The sequence below is a fragment of the Dipodomys ordii genome, unplaced genomic scaffold (genome assembly GCF_000151885.1).
Source record: "Dipodomys ordii isolate 6190 unplaced genomic scaffold, Dord_2.0 Scaffold39, whole genome shotgun sequence".
Classification (NCBI taxonomy): Eukaryota; Metazoa; Chordata; class Mammalia; order Rodentia; family Heteromyidae; genus Dipodomys; species Dipodomys ordii.
Window position 1 is genome coordinate 12,107,122 of NW_012267255.1, and position 14,979 is coordinate 12,122,100.

The 14,979-nt window shown below is 38.2% G+C and overlaps 1 protein-coding gene across 1 annotated transcript in view; it reads left to right on the forward strand.

Moving 5' to 3' along the window:
* The window catches only part of Fnbp1l (formin binding protein 1-like), a 56,545-nt gene that overhangs the window by 11,683 nt on the left and 29,883 nt on the right, over positions 1 to 14,979 (forward strand). The window contains exons 3-6 of the mRNA XM_013018237.1: positions 935 to 988; positions 3,056 to 3,203; positions 4,365 to 4,427; positions 14,090 to 14,194. Coding sequence (XP_012873691.1) covers positions 935 to 988; positions 3,056 to 3,203; positions 4,365 to 4,427; positions 14,090 to 14,194 — 370 coding nt within the window. The remainder of the gene's footprint in view (positions 1 to 934; positions 989 to 3,055; positions 3,204 to 4,364; positions 4,428 to 14,089; positions 14,195 to 14,979) is intronic.

Consider the following 14,979-nt stretch of genomic DNA (forward strand, 5'->3'; position numbering starts at 1 on the left):
TACCACTTGAGCTACAGCGCCACTTCCGGTTTTCTGGTGGTTTATTGGAGATAGGAGTCTCACGGTCTCTCCTGCCCGGGCTGGCTTTGAACCGTGACCCTCAGATCTCAGCCTCCTGAGTAGCTAGGATTACAGGCGTGAGCCACCAGCGCCCGGCTGACTGTGAGATTTTTATCTCCAATTAACCACCAAAAAAGTCAGAAGTGGAGCTGATGTTGCTCAAAAACACCAGGGACAACACCCAGACTCTGAGTTCAAGTCCCAGAATCAGCACAAAAGGAAATAAGAAAAATTAGAAATTACAGAATGATTGTCATATAAAAATAGTTATGGGGGCTGGGAAGGTGGCTCAGTGGTAGAGCGCTTGCCTTGCATGCATGAGGCCCTGGGTTCAATTCCTCAGCACCACATAAGCAGAAAAAGCCTGAAGTGACGTTGTGGCTCAAGTGGTAGAGCGCTAGCCTTGAGCTGAAGAGCTGAGGGAAACATCCAGGCCCAGAGTTCAGGCCCCAGGACTGGCAAAAAAAAAAGTTATGGAGGATGGTGGGAGATCAGTTGTTCTCTTATTTCCATAACAACACAATGCCTGCTTACATTTTACCTTATTTAATATTAAAAGTCTCTGATTGGCCAGCTAAAAGGGTCAGGGCATTTCTTTAAAATAGGTCCTTATGCTGCATACTCTTATTTTTCTTATTTTTTTTCTTATTTGACAGCTTAGTGAAATCATATTTATTTAAGCAGAAATAAGCTTTCTATGTATCAGTATTTTAAGAACAAAACATAATGATCATATGGTAGTAGATGATCACATTGCTGTTGTCATTGCTTTATATTCTGAAATTCTTAACATAATTAAGTCAGAAACTTTTGAAGTATTTTAATTTCAAGAACACTATTGTTTTAAATTTAAAAAAAAATCTTCTTCCTATAGAAATCTGGTTAAGAAGTACTGTCCCAAACGTTCATCCAAAGATGAAGAGCCAAGGTAAATGACCTGCCTGTGTATTTTTGCATATGAAAAACTTTTTAAAACTTATACACCTATTATTTAACAAAAATGTGTGATTGTATTTTTTATGAAGCTATTTAAAAAGTTTGTTTTAATAAATCAGTGCTTATACAAGAGGAAATTATTGTTTATCTTGTAAACATAAATACTAAAGTAGTTTTCTAGAATGGTGGAAGTGGAGATTTCCTTTGGGTGATGGTGAGTTTGAACCCATTAGAGTCATGCCTTCTAGCCCTCTTTTTGCTTTTGTTATTTTTCAAATAGTTTCACTTTGTGCTTAAGCCAGACTGTGATCTTCCTTTTTACAGTTCCCTGAGGTTAAGTGGGATGTGTGGGTGCCATTGTGTCCAGCTCTTCTTTCTCCCCACCTCCCCCGCCCCCCTTGGCACTGTAGTTTGAACTCAGGGCCTCGTGCTTGCTATACAGGCCCTGTTACCACTGAGCCATGTTTCTAGGCCAGATTTTTATTGGTCATACTTGAAATAGGGTCTTGCTTCCTGACCAGGTACATACCTGGGCAGGCTTCACTTGTTAGGCATCCAGCAGCTTAGGACACAAAGCACAAGCCACTGAATCGTGCATTCCATGGACTTTTTTGTTTTTTTTTTGCTGCTGGAACTGGCTTTCAACAATCTCAGCCTCCAAAGTAGCCACCGGTGACCAGCTAAAGTGGGAATTTCTTTTTTCTTTCTTTTTTTTGGGGGGTCCGGTCGTGGGGCCTGAACTCTGGACCTGGGGCTGTCTCTCAGCTCTTCAGCTCAAAGCTAGCGCTCTACCACTGAGCCACCTTCTCAGCCCCTAAAGTGGGAATTTCTAAGCGTTATATTCTAGAACTCTCTTAGTCTCCAGAAGAAAAGAATTACTTTCCCACTCTTTTTGTAGTTCTCAGCTTCTGAGATTCTACACTTAGAGGAAGTAAACAATCTGGCTGGATAATTTAAAAGGATAATGAACAGTGAAAAGATTTTTAATTTTGTATATGTGAATGTGCCTGTGCATGTGTGTCTGTATGTGTGCATGCACAGTTCCTGGGGGTTTGAACTCAGGGCCTAGGCACTATTCCTAAGCTTGCTTTTTGCTCAAGTCTAGTGCTCTAGCACTTGAGCTATAGCTTCACTTCTGGCTTTTGGGTAGTTTATTGGAGATAAGAGTCTCTTGGACCTTCCTGCTTGGCTGTGATTTTCAGATCTCAGCCTCCTGAGTAGCTAGAATTACAGGCAAGAGCCACTGGTATCTGGCATTTAGGTTAGTTTTTAAGCCCTGAGTAAAAGGTGAGAAATTGCTTATGAGCTATTTGGGAGTCTGGCTGTAAAATGCAGAATCAAAAAGATATAAGACTTAACAAACACACTTGTATAATTGTTAGGATTTTTTTGTTTTGTTTTTAGTAGAACTCTGTATGAGCTGTCAATCTTTCAAAGTAGATCCATACATTGTAATATAGTGATTCTCTTTGTTTCTCTCCTTCCCTCCACACACATTTTTACCCTTATTTTTGACCCTTCTTATCCCTTTGATGCCAACCATAATGGCACTTCCATTCAGGATGTGGGCAGGCAAACAGACAGCTGCATCCAGAGCTGATAACAAAGTTGTTGTGTAGATCAGTCTTCGAGATGCATTTGAGTGGTATGATTGGCAGGTTCTGTCCTCGAGAGCAAGCAAGCACATCATCTCTGCAACAGGCTCAGCTGCCAAGCCTGGGGATCCAAGTTCATTCCCAAGCTCAGGCCAGTCAGTTGGCAACCTAAGCGATTCCACTATGCCCAAAGAGCCTACAGGTAGTATTCTTATTATTTTTTGGTCCCAAATATTCGTTTGTTTATAAGTTTCAGGCTACTTGAAGATAAGCCGACATGTACAACTTGAGTTTAATGTAGGATTCTTTCCATATGAAATCAATTTAGAACTGGTAGCTGGGATTTAGGTAGCATAATGTTTAAATTTGTCAATTGTTCAGTATAGTCTATACCTCACTAAAAATTTTATGACAGAAATAAAAAATAAATTGCACCATTTTTATTTATTATTCTTTTTTGCCAGGTTTACCTCGTGTATCGCCTTTTTTAACATCCTTAATGAGTTAAATGACTATGCAGGACAACGAGAGGTAGTAGCAGAAGAAATGGCGCACAGAGTGTATGGGGAATTAATGAGATACGCCCATGACCTGAAAACTGAAAGGAAAATGGTAATTTTTATCTGGTTACAGTAGCTGTATGGAATATTTTTTCACAGAATTACTTTGGTTTTTAAAAAAGTGTGTGATGATGGGCTGGGAAGGTTGCTCAGTGGTAGAGTGCTTGCCTTGCATGCATGAGGCCCTGGATTCCTCAGCACCACATAAACAAAAAGAAAAAATGCTGGAAGTGGCGCTCTGGCTCAAGTGGTAGAGCGGTAGAGCGCTAGCCTTGAGCTGAAGAGCTGAGGGACAGCGCTCAGGCCCACAGTTCAGGCCCCACAACCGGACCAAAAAAAAAAAAAAGTGTGTGATGAGTGGTTGGGATGGTGGCTCAGTGGTAGAGTGCTTGCCTTGTGTACATGAGGTCCTGGCTTTGATTCCTTAGCACCACATAAACAGAAAAGGCTGGAACTGGTGCTGTGGCTCAAGTGGTAGAGCGCTAGCCTTGAGCCTAAGAGCTCAGAGACAGCACCCAGGCTCAGAGTTCAAGCCCCATGACCAACCAAAAAAAAAAAAAAGTGTGTGAGCATAAATCCTTTTTTTTATTGTTTTACTAAATTTCTCTGGTATAAAAGTTATGAGCTAGACTTGCCAATTTCTGGATCCTTTTGTATTCAAGACCAAGATCCAACAATTGTAGTACACAGTCTAAAGCCTGACTATTGCATATTTTTGTTTGCCAGATACTAAAGAGTTTTTTTTCTTTTGTAGATATTTGAAAAAAAATGAAATATTTTATGGCATGTGAAATTTACATAAAATAAAATTTTTTGTTGTCCACAAATAACATTTTATTAAACTCTGATTTATTGACCTAAAGTTTGTCTGTGGTTGCCTTTGCATTACCTAGGCAGAATTGAGTATTTATGATAGAAGTTATGTTGCTTGCAAAGTTGATATTTATTACTTGATGCTTTGTAGAAAATCTTTGTTAACTCCTAAAAATTTAGTCATTATTTTAAAAGTTATATTTGAAATACTCCAACACAAAATGTATATAGATAGGTTGTACTCTTTCTGTATCTGGAGAAAGGGGTGTTTGTGTATGTGTGTAGTACTTGTAAAAAGTGAAGATCCTTTTTGGGACTCTAGAATTTATTTAGTATTTAAATGTAATAATTTCTGTTTGTTTTGCTTTGCTTTGTTTTTTTGGTGATGGTTATACTCTAGCATCTCCAAGAAGGACGAAAAGCTCAACAATACCTTGATATGTGCTGGAAACAGATGGATAATGTGAGTTAGTGTGTTTAGTTTAATTTTGTAATCTAGATTACCCTTAAATTCTGTTTACTTATATCTGTTTGAATTTAATATGCTTCAATATATGATTCGTAATTTGACAGTTTTTTGAAATTTTTTTTATCATAACCTGTAAAGAATAAACAAAGGATGTGAGATCAATATGTCATTTTGTTCTGTGTAACTCTATGAATTCTCTAATCTTTGTATCACTATAAATGTGTAGTGAGACTGTTTCAGACTTTTAGTAGTTCCTCTTAACTATATTTTCTTCTTTTTTTGTATGTTTTTTATTGTAGAAATACTGTACAGAGGGGTTACAGTTACATGAGTAAGGTAATGAGTACCTTTCCTATAGAGCATTGTTACCTCCTCCTTTATTTTTCCCCTACCTTTTAACTATTAATGAAGGAAGAAATAGTAGGGAAACCGTGATACATATTTGACTGAGAGAACCAAGATTCTAGTTCTAGAAAATTTTCTTAGGATTTAATTTCTTTGACCTCATTGTTTTTCAAATTCTTTATTGTGATTAAGTGATTACATAATTTCCCAAATTTTCCAGTATTGTGGGATAGTGATGCTTAGTTAAAGTCACAAACGCATTCTAACTTTCATGGGAGAAATTGTCTATTACGGTCTATAACATTTATGAGTTCTATGAGCTTTGACAATACAGTTATTTCTTCCACATTGGGTGATATATACATTTCTTTTGTTTTGCATAGCGTCAGCTATTCCCTCTTTCCCACTCGTTCCCTCCCTCCCATCGCTGCCATTGATTTGCTTAGTTCATTTTGATCAAGGTTCAGTGCAGCTGATGGGTCCCACTGTTGTATGTTTTCCCCTGATTCCCTCTAGTTCTGTGTCGTCCTCCTGGTTTCCCTCCGGTGTGCACATATATACCATATATGTGATCAGCAACATGGGGTTATTTAGTAGTGATTCGATCAGATGAGTGGAAGTCCTTTGTTTCTCAAGTCTTGTTAACTTTGTCGTATCACCTTACATTTTGGATTTAACATCCACTTATCAGGGAGACCATGTGCGCTTGTCTCTTTGCTCTTGGCTTACCTCGCTCAACATGATTTCTTCTAGCTCCATCCATTTCCCTGTAAATGCCATTATTTTGTCCTTTCTAATGGCTGCATAATATCCCACAATTTTTGGATCCATTCATCTATGGTGGGACACATGGGTTGTTTCCATATCCTGGCTATTGTGAATAGTGCTGCAATAAACATGAAGGTGCATGTGTCCTTGTATACTGTTTCCTGTTGTTCAGGATAGATGTCTAGAAGTGGTATGGCTGGGTCATAGGGGAGGTCAATATTTAGCTTTCTGAGGACCGTCCAGACTGCTTTCCAAAGTGGTTGTATAAGTGTACATTCCCACCAGCAGTGTAATAGACTTCCTCTTTCTCCACATCTCCTTCAGCATTTGTTGTTCGCTGACTTTAGGATGTGGACCATTCTGACTGGTATCTCAGGGTTACAGCCAGGGATGGTGAACATTTCCTCATGCGTTTCTTTGCCATTTTTATCTCTTCTTCTGAAAAGTCTCTTTAGTTCCCTTGCCCATTTACGAATTGGTTTGTTAGGTTTGGGAGGTTCTTGAGTTCCCTGTATGTACTGGATATTAACCCCTTGTCTGATATATTCCTGGTAAATATTTTTTCCCAGTTAGTTGTTGTCTTTCTAGCTTGGTTGCTATAACTTTAGCTGTGCAGAAACTTTTTATTTTAAGGTAGTCCCATTTGTCAAGTCTCTTTCCAATTTGTTGTGACCCTGTGACTCTGTTCATGAAGTTCCTGCCTGTGCCTATAAGTTCAAGTGTCTCTCCTACTCTGTCCTGCAGTAGTTTCAGAGATTCAGGTTTGATGTTAAGGTCTTTAATCCATTTTTAGTTGATGTTGGTGCATGGTGATAGGCTGGGGTCCACTTTTAGTTTTCTGCATGTGGCCTCCCAGTTTTCTTTTTCTTTTTTTTTTTTTTTGTCGGTTGTGGGGCTTGAACTCTGGGCCTGGGTGCTGTCCCTCAGCTCTTAGCTCAAGGCAAGCGCTCTACCACTTGAGCTACAGCGCCACTTCCGGTTTTCTGGTGGTTTATTGGAGATAGGAGTCTCACAGTCTCTCTTGCCCGGGCTGGCTTTGAACAGCGATCCTCAGATCTCAGCCTCCTGAGTAGCTAGGATTACAGGCGTGAGCCACCAGCGCCCGGCTTGCCTCCCAGTTTTCTTAGCACCAGTAGTTGAAGAGGCTGTGTTTCTTCCACTGTGTGTCTTTGGCTCCTTTGTCAAATATCAGCTGACCGTATGCATGTGGTTTTATTTCTGGATCTTCTGTTCTATTCCATTGGTCTTCGGGTCTGTCTTTGTGCCAGTATCATGCTGTATTTGTTATGGCTCTTTAGTAGAGTTTGAAGTCCGGCATGGATATCCCTCCCATGTTGTCTTTTTTGCCTAGAATTGTTTTGGCTATTCTAGGTCTTTTGTTGTTCCATATGAATTTTTGGACTGTTTTCTGTATTTCAGAAATGTATGTAATTGGGATTTTAATAGGAATTGCATTGAATTTGTATGTTAATTTTGGCAGTATGGCCATTTTTACTATATTAAGTCTGTCTATACAAGAGCATGGAAGGTCTTTCCATTTCCTGGTGTCCTGTAATTTCTTTAAATTTTTATAGTTTTTATTAAATAGTTCTTGTACATCTTTGGTTAGGCTAATTCCTAAATATTCAATTTTTGAGGGGGTTATTGTGAATGGGGTTGCTTCCTTTACTTCCTTCTCTGCTTGTACATTGTTGGCGTACAGGAAGGTGACTGATTTTTGTGGGTTGATTTTGTATCCTGCTACTTTGCTGAAGTAGCTTATATTTGGAAGAGTTTGGGGATGGAGTTTTTGGGATCATGAAGGTATAGTATCATGTCATCTGCAAAAAGGAATAGTTTAACTTCTTCCTTCTCTATGCAGATCCCTTTAATGTCTTTTTCTTGCCTTATTGCCGTGGCTAAGGGTTCTAGGACTATATTGAAGAGGTGTGGAGACAGTGGGCATCCTTTTCTATTCTTATTTTCTCCAGAGCTTTTAACATGAATGAATGTTGTATCTTATCAAAAGCCTTTTCTGCATCAATGGAGGTAATCATGTGATTCTTGACCTTGGATCTGTTGATGTATTGGATTACATTTATTGATTTACGTTTGTGAAACTATCCCTGCGTGTCTGGGATGAAGCCTACCTGGTCGTAGTGTATGATTTTTTTTAATGTGTTTCTGGATTCTGTTAGCTAGAACTTTATTAAGGATCTTTGCATCTGTGTTCATCAAGGAGATTGGTCTGTAGTTCTCTTTTTTGGTTGGGTCTTTGCCTGGTTTGGGGATGAGTGTGATATTGGCATCATAGAATGAGTTTGGGATAGCTCCTTCCTTCTCTCCTTCTCTGAAGAGCTGGAGTAGTATGAGTATTAGTTCTTCTTTAAAGGTTTTATAGAATTCCGTTATGAACCATCTGGTCCTGGGCTTTTCCTTATTGGAAGACTTCTGATTGCTTCCTGTATCTCCTTGTAAGATATTGGCTTATTTAATTATTTCTTCTTTGCTCAGTTTGGACAACTTGTATTTTTCTAAAAATGCATCCATTTGTGCTAGGTTTTCTTTCTTTAGAGAGTATAACTTTTGAAAATAGTTCTTTATAATTGTTTGTATGTCTTGGGTATTTGTTGTGATTTTTTTCCTATGGCATCCCTGATCTTGTTGATTTGGATTTCCTCTCTTCTTAATTTTGACAAAGGTCCACCAATTTTATTTATTTTTTCAAAGAACCAGCTTTTTGTTTGGTTAATTTTGGCTATGATTCTCCTATTCTCTATTTCATTAATTTCCACTCTTTCTTTGATTATCTGGCTCCATCTAGTAACTTTAGGTTCCATTTTTTTTTCATGTTTTTCTAGCAGTTTTAATTGCACCATGAGATTATTTACTTGGTCTGTCTCTATTTTCTTGATGTGGGCACTGAGGGCAATAAATTTGCCCCTCAGGACTGCTTTTGCTGTATCCCACAAGTATCTTTGTGATGTGTATTCATTTTCATTGAATTGTAGGAACTTTTTAATTTCTTCTTTAATTTCTTCTGTTACCCAGGTGTTGCTTAGTAGTGTGCTGTTCGATTTCCATGTATTTGAGTAATTTCTGCGGTATGTTTTGTTATTGAGAACTAGCTTGATTCCACTGTGGTCGGGATTGTGTCAATCCCCTTGTATTTGCTTAAGTTCCTTACATGAACCAAGATACGGTTTATTTTGGAGACAGTTCCATGAGCTGCTGAGAAGAATGTGTACTGTGTCGTTTTAGAGTGAAATACTCAGTAGATGTCTTGACCTCATTTTTTAGTGTGTGAAAAATGAGGAGACTGAACTAAAATATATAAGGTATATGTTTCTTTTAGTTAATCTGTAATTCTAAAAATGATCCTAATTTAAGCCTGTCAATCAGAGAAAAAAATATAGCTGGGTGCTGGTGGTTCACTCCTGTAATCCTAGCTACTCAGGAGGCTGAGTTCTGAGGATTGCCAGCTCGGGCAGGAAAGACTGTAAGATGCATCTCCAATAAACCACCAGAAAACTAGATATGGCGCTGTGGCTCAAGTGGTAGAGTGCTAGCCTTGTGCTGAAGAGCTGAGTGACAGTGCCCAGGCCGAGTTAAAGCCCCAGGACCAACAACAACAAAAATAGAAAAGAAAAATACTTTAGGGCATTGAAGTAGATAATAATTTGGGGATGGGAGTGTGGCTTAGTGGTAAAGTGCTCGTCTAGCATGCATGAAGCCCTGGGTCCGATTCTTCAGTACCACATCAGCAAAACAAGCCAGAAGTGATGCTATGGCTCAAGTGGTAGAGTACTAGCCTTGAGCAAAATAAGCTCAATGCCCAGGCCCTGAGTTCAAGCCCCAGGACTCCCCCCCCCCAAAAAAAAAAGTACAAACATTTAAAATTGTTCTAAGGTACTTGCTAATGTGTTTTTTCTTCAAAGTTCTGATATATCGTAATTGGAAAAATAAGGTATCTAAATGGAACATTAGACTCTTTGCTTAAAATGTTGTGCTAAATGATTTTTATAGTATAAAACATTCTTTTTGAACTTCTAAGTTTTGAAGCAATTTTCTATTTACCAGCATATTTTTCTGATAATTTTCAATAATTATCATGAAGGAAGTTTTTCATATTGTTTACTCTGTGATTGATAGGGGAAAAAAAGACTTGTTTAAGATTGAAAGTTGTTGAACACACGTATATATTTGTAGTATTTTTATCTTTTCCTTCCTTTTTTAAAAAAATGGCCTATTTCAGAGTTTAATCTTCTACTGTTCAATTGATACTAATAAAAGATTCTTTACCAGTGCTGATGGAGAATCAGGTGTAATAATCATCTGCTTTCATTTTTATCTTGAGTTTCTAATTGGTCTCAGTAAGACTTTTAAGGAATGTTTTTATTGATTAAATTTTAAATTGCATTCATTAGCATTTTTATTATTTGACACCTAATGAATGTGCATATGTGTTTCATTTGCACAAAACAACAGACTCCTACACTCGAGATCTTGTTGTTCTTTAAAAATTGGTGTCACAAATCATTGTCGATGATATGTGCTGACTTGCCTTTCAAACAGATGACAGTTAATAAGAAAGGTTGCAAAGTCCTAAGTAAGTGAGAATCATCAAAACTCTTCAGGGCATTGTGTGGAAAAAAGGGTGTCTTCAATCCTATAAATGCTTGTCCTTTACATGTACTGGTCCCCGGTTAGATAAAATAAGTATGATTCTTGTTTTTGTCAGGGTTGCAGTCCAGGGAAGGAGATTGACAGATTAATTTCTGCCTATATGTAGGAGCAAGTAAAGAATCTTATTTCCTAATTCTGTGACTTGTTTAGTCAAGAGAACAAAAAATTGTAGACTTCCAAACAAGTCTGCAATAATTGACTAGAGATATAAATAACTGGGACAGTGTGACATGATAATGAAATAGGCAGCCCTTGCAATTTGCATGAGGGCAGAGGAAAGCAGCATGTGAGAGAAATCTTGAAAGAATGGTCAGAGACTGAGAAGATAGATGAAGGTTTCAGTGCTAGTTAGGATGGGCACACATTTATAAGAACAGAGCCCAGAAGTGGAGCAGGTCCAGAACTGACAAGAAGTTCAAACGTGTGACCAAGGTGCTGAATGATCTTTTCTGTTTGTTTGCTTTGGCAGTTTGCCTTGATGACTAACACTTGACTTTAGGTACCAAACACCCTCTCCTCAAGTAAGCTGTACCCAGACACATTTCTTTTTCAACTGTCCCTTTTTATTAGGGAAGTAAAAAAAAAAATCCAGAACCCCCTAGCAGACTTCTTCATAGATATCTTTCATGACATTGGATTACTTGCTCATGCTCCAGTTATTTTTAGCTTCTATATTAGGAAACAGGTTCTATAAAGTAAGGGTAGAAGAACAGAGGTGGCAATTATCAGTCTGCCCACCAAAAGCATAATTAAAGAAGACATGTTTTTTGGAGTATGTCTTGAATTGTATAATGATATGCAATATTATTTAATGGTTAAGGAAATGTTTTAAAAAATACTGTTGTGCTATGAGAGTTTTACTGTTACAAGAAAATTATTATCCAGGTGTATTCCACAAATAAAGATACTTAATATAAAAATACTTTGGTTGAGCCCAGGCGCCTAACTACTCAGGAGGCTGTGATCTGAGGATCATGGAGTAAAGCCAGCCTGGGCTGGAAGGTCTGTAGTTCTCTTAACTCCAATTAGTCATCAAAAAGCTGGAAGTGGAGCTTTGGCTCAAGTGGTAGAATGCTAGCTTTGAGCAAAAGAAGCTGGGGGACAGTGTCCAGGCCCTGAGTTTGAATCCCAGGATCAGCATGAAAAAAGTTCTCTGTAACTAACCTCAATTTCCACCAAAATTAGTAGCTCATAACTGCTGGTAAATACAAAATGTCAGATCTTCTTTCTTCAGGCTACGAGTAGGCAAGAAATTGGAAGAGGCTTTCTCTGGAGAATCCCAATCAACTAGAGACAGAAAAAAAAAAAAATCATTATAGATACTGATCCTAGGGGTTTTCTAAAGAAACTATCTGACCATTTCCCCTTAAGGGAAGACCATAATTCACCAGCCTCACCTGTAGAGCCTTCAATTTACTTTTTAAACAACAGCATATAGCCAAAGATTCCCCAGACATTTAAAGAAACATCTAATTGTGCACATTAGAGATCAAAATGAATGTTCAGGAAAAAAAACTTAGAGGAAACAGGAAATGAACATTAAAAACAAGGAAAACGAACATGTTAATTTTCTCAATGGGGATAGAGGGAATATTAAATTTATGAACATAAGGTAGCCTACTATTTAAGAATATAAAGAAGACAAGGGCTGGGTGTTGGTGGCCTGTAATCCCAGCCAACTCAGTTGGCTGAGATCTGAGGATCGTGGTTTAAAGCCAGTTGCTGGGACAGTAAAGTATGTGAGGCATTTATCTAACCACCAAAACAACAACAATAACAACAATCCCACCCCCCCCAAAAAAAAACCCAAACCACAAAAGGTGGAAGTGGAGTTGTTCAAATGGTAGAATGCTAGGCTTGAGCAACAAGCTCAAGGACAATACTGAGGCCCTAAATTCAAGCCCCAGGTTCAGCTCACACCCACAAAAAAAAATTCATGTAGTAGAAATAAAAAACACACTAAGAAGAATGAGAGATGAAGTCTAAGAAATCTCCAAGACCAAAAATGGTAGGGATTATAATATAAAAGTAAAAATAATCTAAAATTAGAGGATAAACTTGCCAATTTCATTTTCAATATAATAAGCTTCCTGAATGGGTCAAACTAAGTCAAGAAAATGTCCCTTAAGTTGAAAGACATGTTTCCTGTGTACCTAACACAGATCTAATCTATACAATTTCAAAACATGAAATGGGGGGGGGTGGAGGGAGGAAGGAAGGGAGGGAGGGTCACATAGAAAACTAGAAAATAGTGGAATAGGACTTTTAAACTTCTGAAGAAAAATGATTTCTACTTAGAAATTCTATACACAGCCAACTTTTATAAATGAAAAAAAAATGGTAACATGGATTAGTGGTTTCCTAGCATGTGTAAGGATCTGGATCATTCATTCTCCAATACTAGAAAGGTGGGAATGAGTGTGGTGGGGGATGGGGAATGGTGGTAAAGGCAATTTTAGTCATAGAGACTCAAAAACTTCTGAGAAACCTAGGAGGCTGCTGTTGACCATGTTGCTGCAGAATGAAGAAGTAAAACTAGAAAGGAGAAACATGGAACTAGGAACTAGGTCTGAATAGGACAACAGTATACAGGAATCCCCAGGATCATGGAAAGGGGAAATCCCAAGGAAACAGCTATACACTAGGTCCAAGTTAAAAAGAAAGAAAGAAAGAAAAAAGAATCCTGAGAGGCTAGAAATGTGGCTTAGTAGTAGTATGCTTGCCTAGCATGCATGAAGCCCTGGGTTCCTCAGTACCACAGAAAAAGCTGGAAGTAGCACTGTGGTTCAAGTGGCAGAGTGCTAGCCTTGAGCAAAAGAAGCTCAGGGACAGTGCCCACACCCTGAGTTCAAGCCCCAGGACTGGCAAAAATAAAAAAGAATGCTCTGAGACAAGTTTAATCAAGAGAATGAACTTGACAGAATTCCTAATATGTTAGAATTAACTTTGGAGACATTTAAAATGGAGGAGGATTTATTAAATTTAAATTGGGAAGACTTATTAAAGTGCATTGGAACTATATCTATGTATGTATATATTCACATGGGTATGGATATAGATATACATATAGTGATAGAATGGCTCAGTAAGTAGCTTTTACAAGTCAAAGTTTATTTTTCACATGATCTCGGTCTAGGCAAATGATATTCCTGTAGAACTTAACAGAAACAATACCACACCCATTTGGAGGGATACTTATATTTCAACTCAGTATCCTACTCAAAAAGTATAAAAGCAAGCTGGGCGCTGGTGGCTCACGCCTGTAATCCTAGCTACTCAGGAGGCTGAGATCTGAGGATCGCAGTTCAAAGCCAGCCCGGGCAGGAAAGACCGTGAGACTCCTATCTCCAATAAACCACCAGAAAACCGGAAGTGGCGCTGTAGCTCAAGTGGTAGAGTGCTGGCCTTGAGCTGAAGAGCTGAGGGACAGCGCCCAGGCCCAGAGTTCAAGCCCCATGACTGACAAAAAAAAAAAAAAGTATAAAAGCAGGTATCACAATCAACCAATGAAATTTAAAAAGGAACAAACTAAAAATGACCTGCTGAAAGTGAACTTATAATAAAAAACATACATTTTTGGTGGTTGGGAGGGCAGGAAATGAGATTTATATTTATGTATATGAGATATAATAGGTCTCTTTTTTCCTTGATAGTCTATAATTATAGTCTGCTGCTTATAACACAGATTTGTTGTAATAGTTATTTTCTTATTTTCTAATAGTTATTTTCTAATAGTTATTTTCATAAAGACAAATTTTACTTTTAGTGTGCAGTTCATTTCTACACAACACACAGTGGTAGCATTTTAAAGTTATTTAAACAAATTAAATCTATTTTATGCCCTCAGTGTAATGTTTGAATTTTTTTTTTTTTTACAGAGTAAAAAGAAGTTTGAAAGAGAATGTAGAGAGGCAGAAAAGGCACAGCAGAGTTACGAAAGATTGGATAATGATACTAATGCAACCAAGGCAGATGTTGAAAAGGTAAGGAGACATCATCCAGTTCAGCTTTGAAATCAAAATATTGCTTGTAAAGCCAGGCATGAGTTGCTCATACCTATAATCCTAGCTATTCAGGAGGCTGAGATCAGGATTGTGATTCAAAGCTAGCTCGGGCAGGAAAAGTCCATGAGACTCCTATCCCCAATTTATCCACCAAACATCTGGAATTGAACCTGTTGATCAAGCAGTATAATACATCTTGAATAAAAAAGCTAAAGGAAGTGCCTGGTTCTTAAGTTGAAGCCGTAGTTAGTCTCTCCTCGGCCCCTCCCCCCCATACATTTCAAGAGATAAACTGCAGTGGAGAAAGGTGGCTCAGTTGTAGAGTACTTGCCTTTAATGCATGAGGCCCTGGGTTCGATTCCTCAGTACCACATAAGCAGAAAAAAAAAAGCTGGAAGTGGTGCTATGGCTCAAGTGGTAGCGTGCTAGCCTTGAGCTGAAGAGCTGAGGGACAGCGTCCAGGCCCAGAGTTCAGGCCCCACGACCAGACCTCCCCCCCCCCAAAAAAAAGAGATAAACTGCATCTAAGTCTGAAATATACAAATATCTGCCTATTAAAATATATATATATATTGACCTGAGATAATGTTGATTGATTAATTATAACATCTGAACTATATTCAAAATGTAGAAGAGAGAAGTTGACACTGGGATTGTTTGGCCCATCTCAAACTTGGGTATAAACCCAAGATGTGTCAGTTGAGAATGTACACAGGGTTTGAGGAGTGTGCCTCACCAACTTTTTTTTTTAATTGTGAAAATAC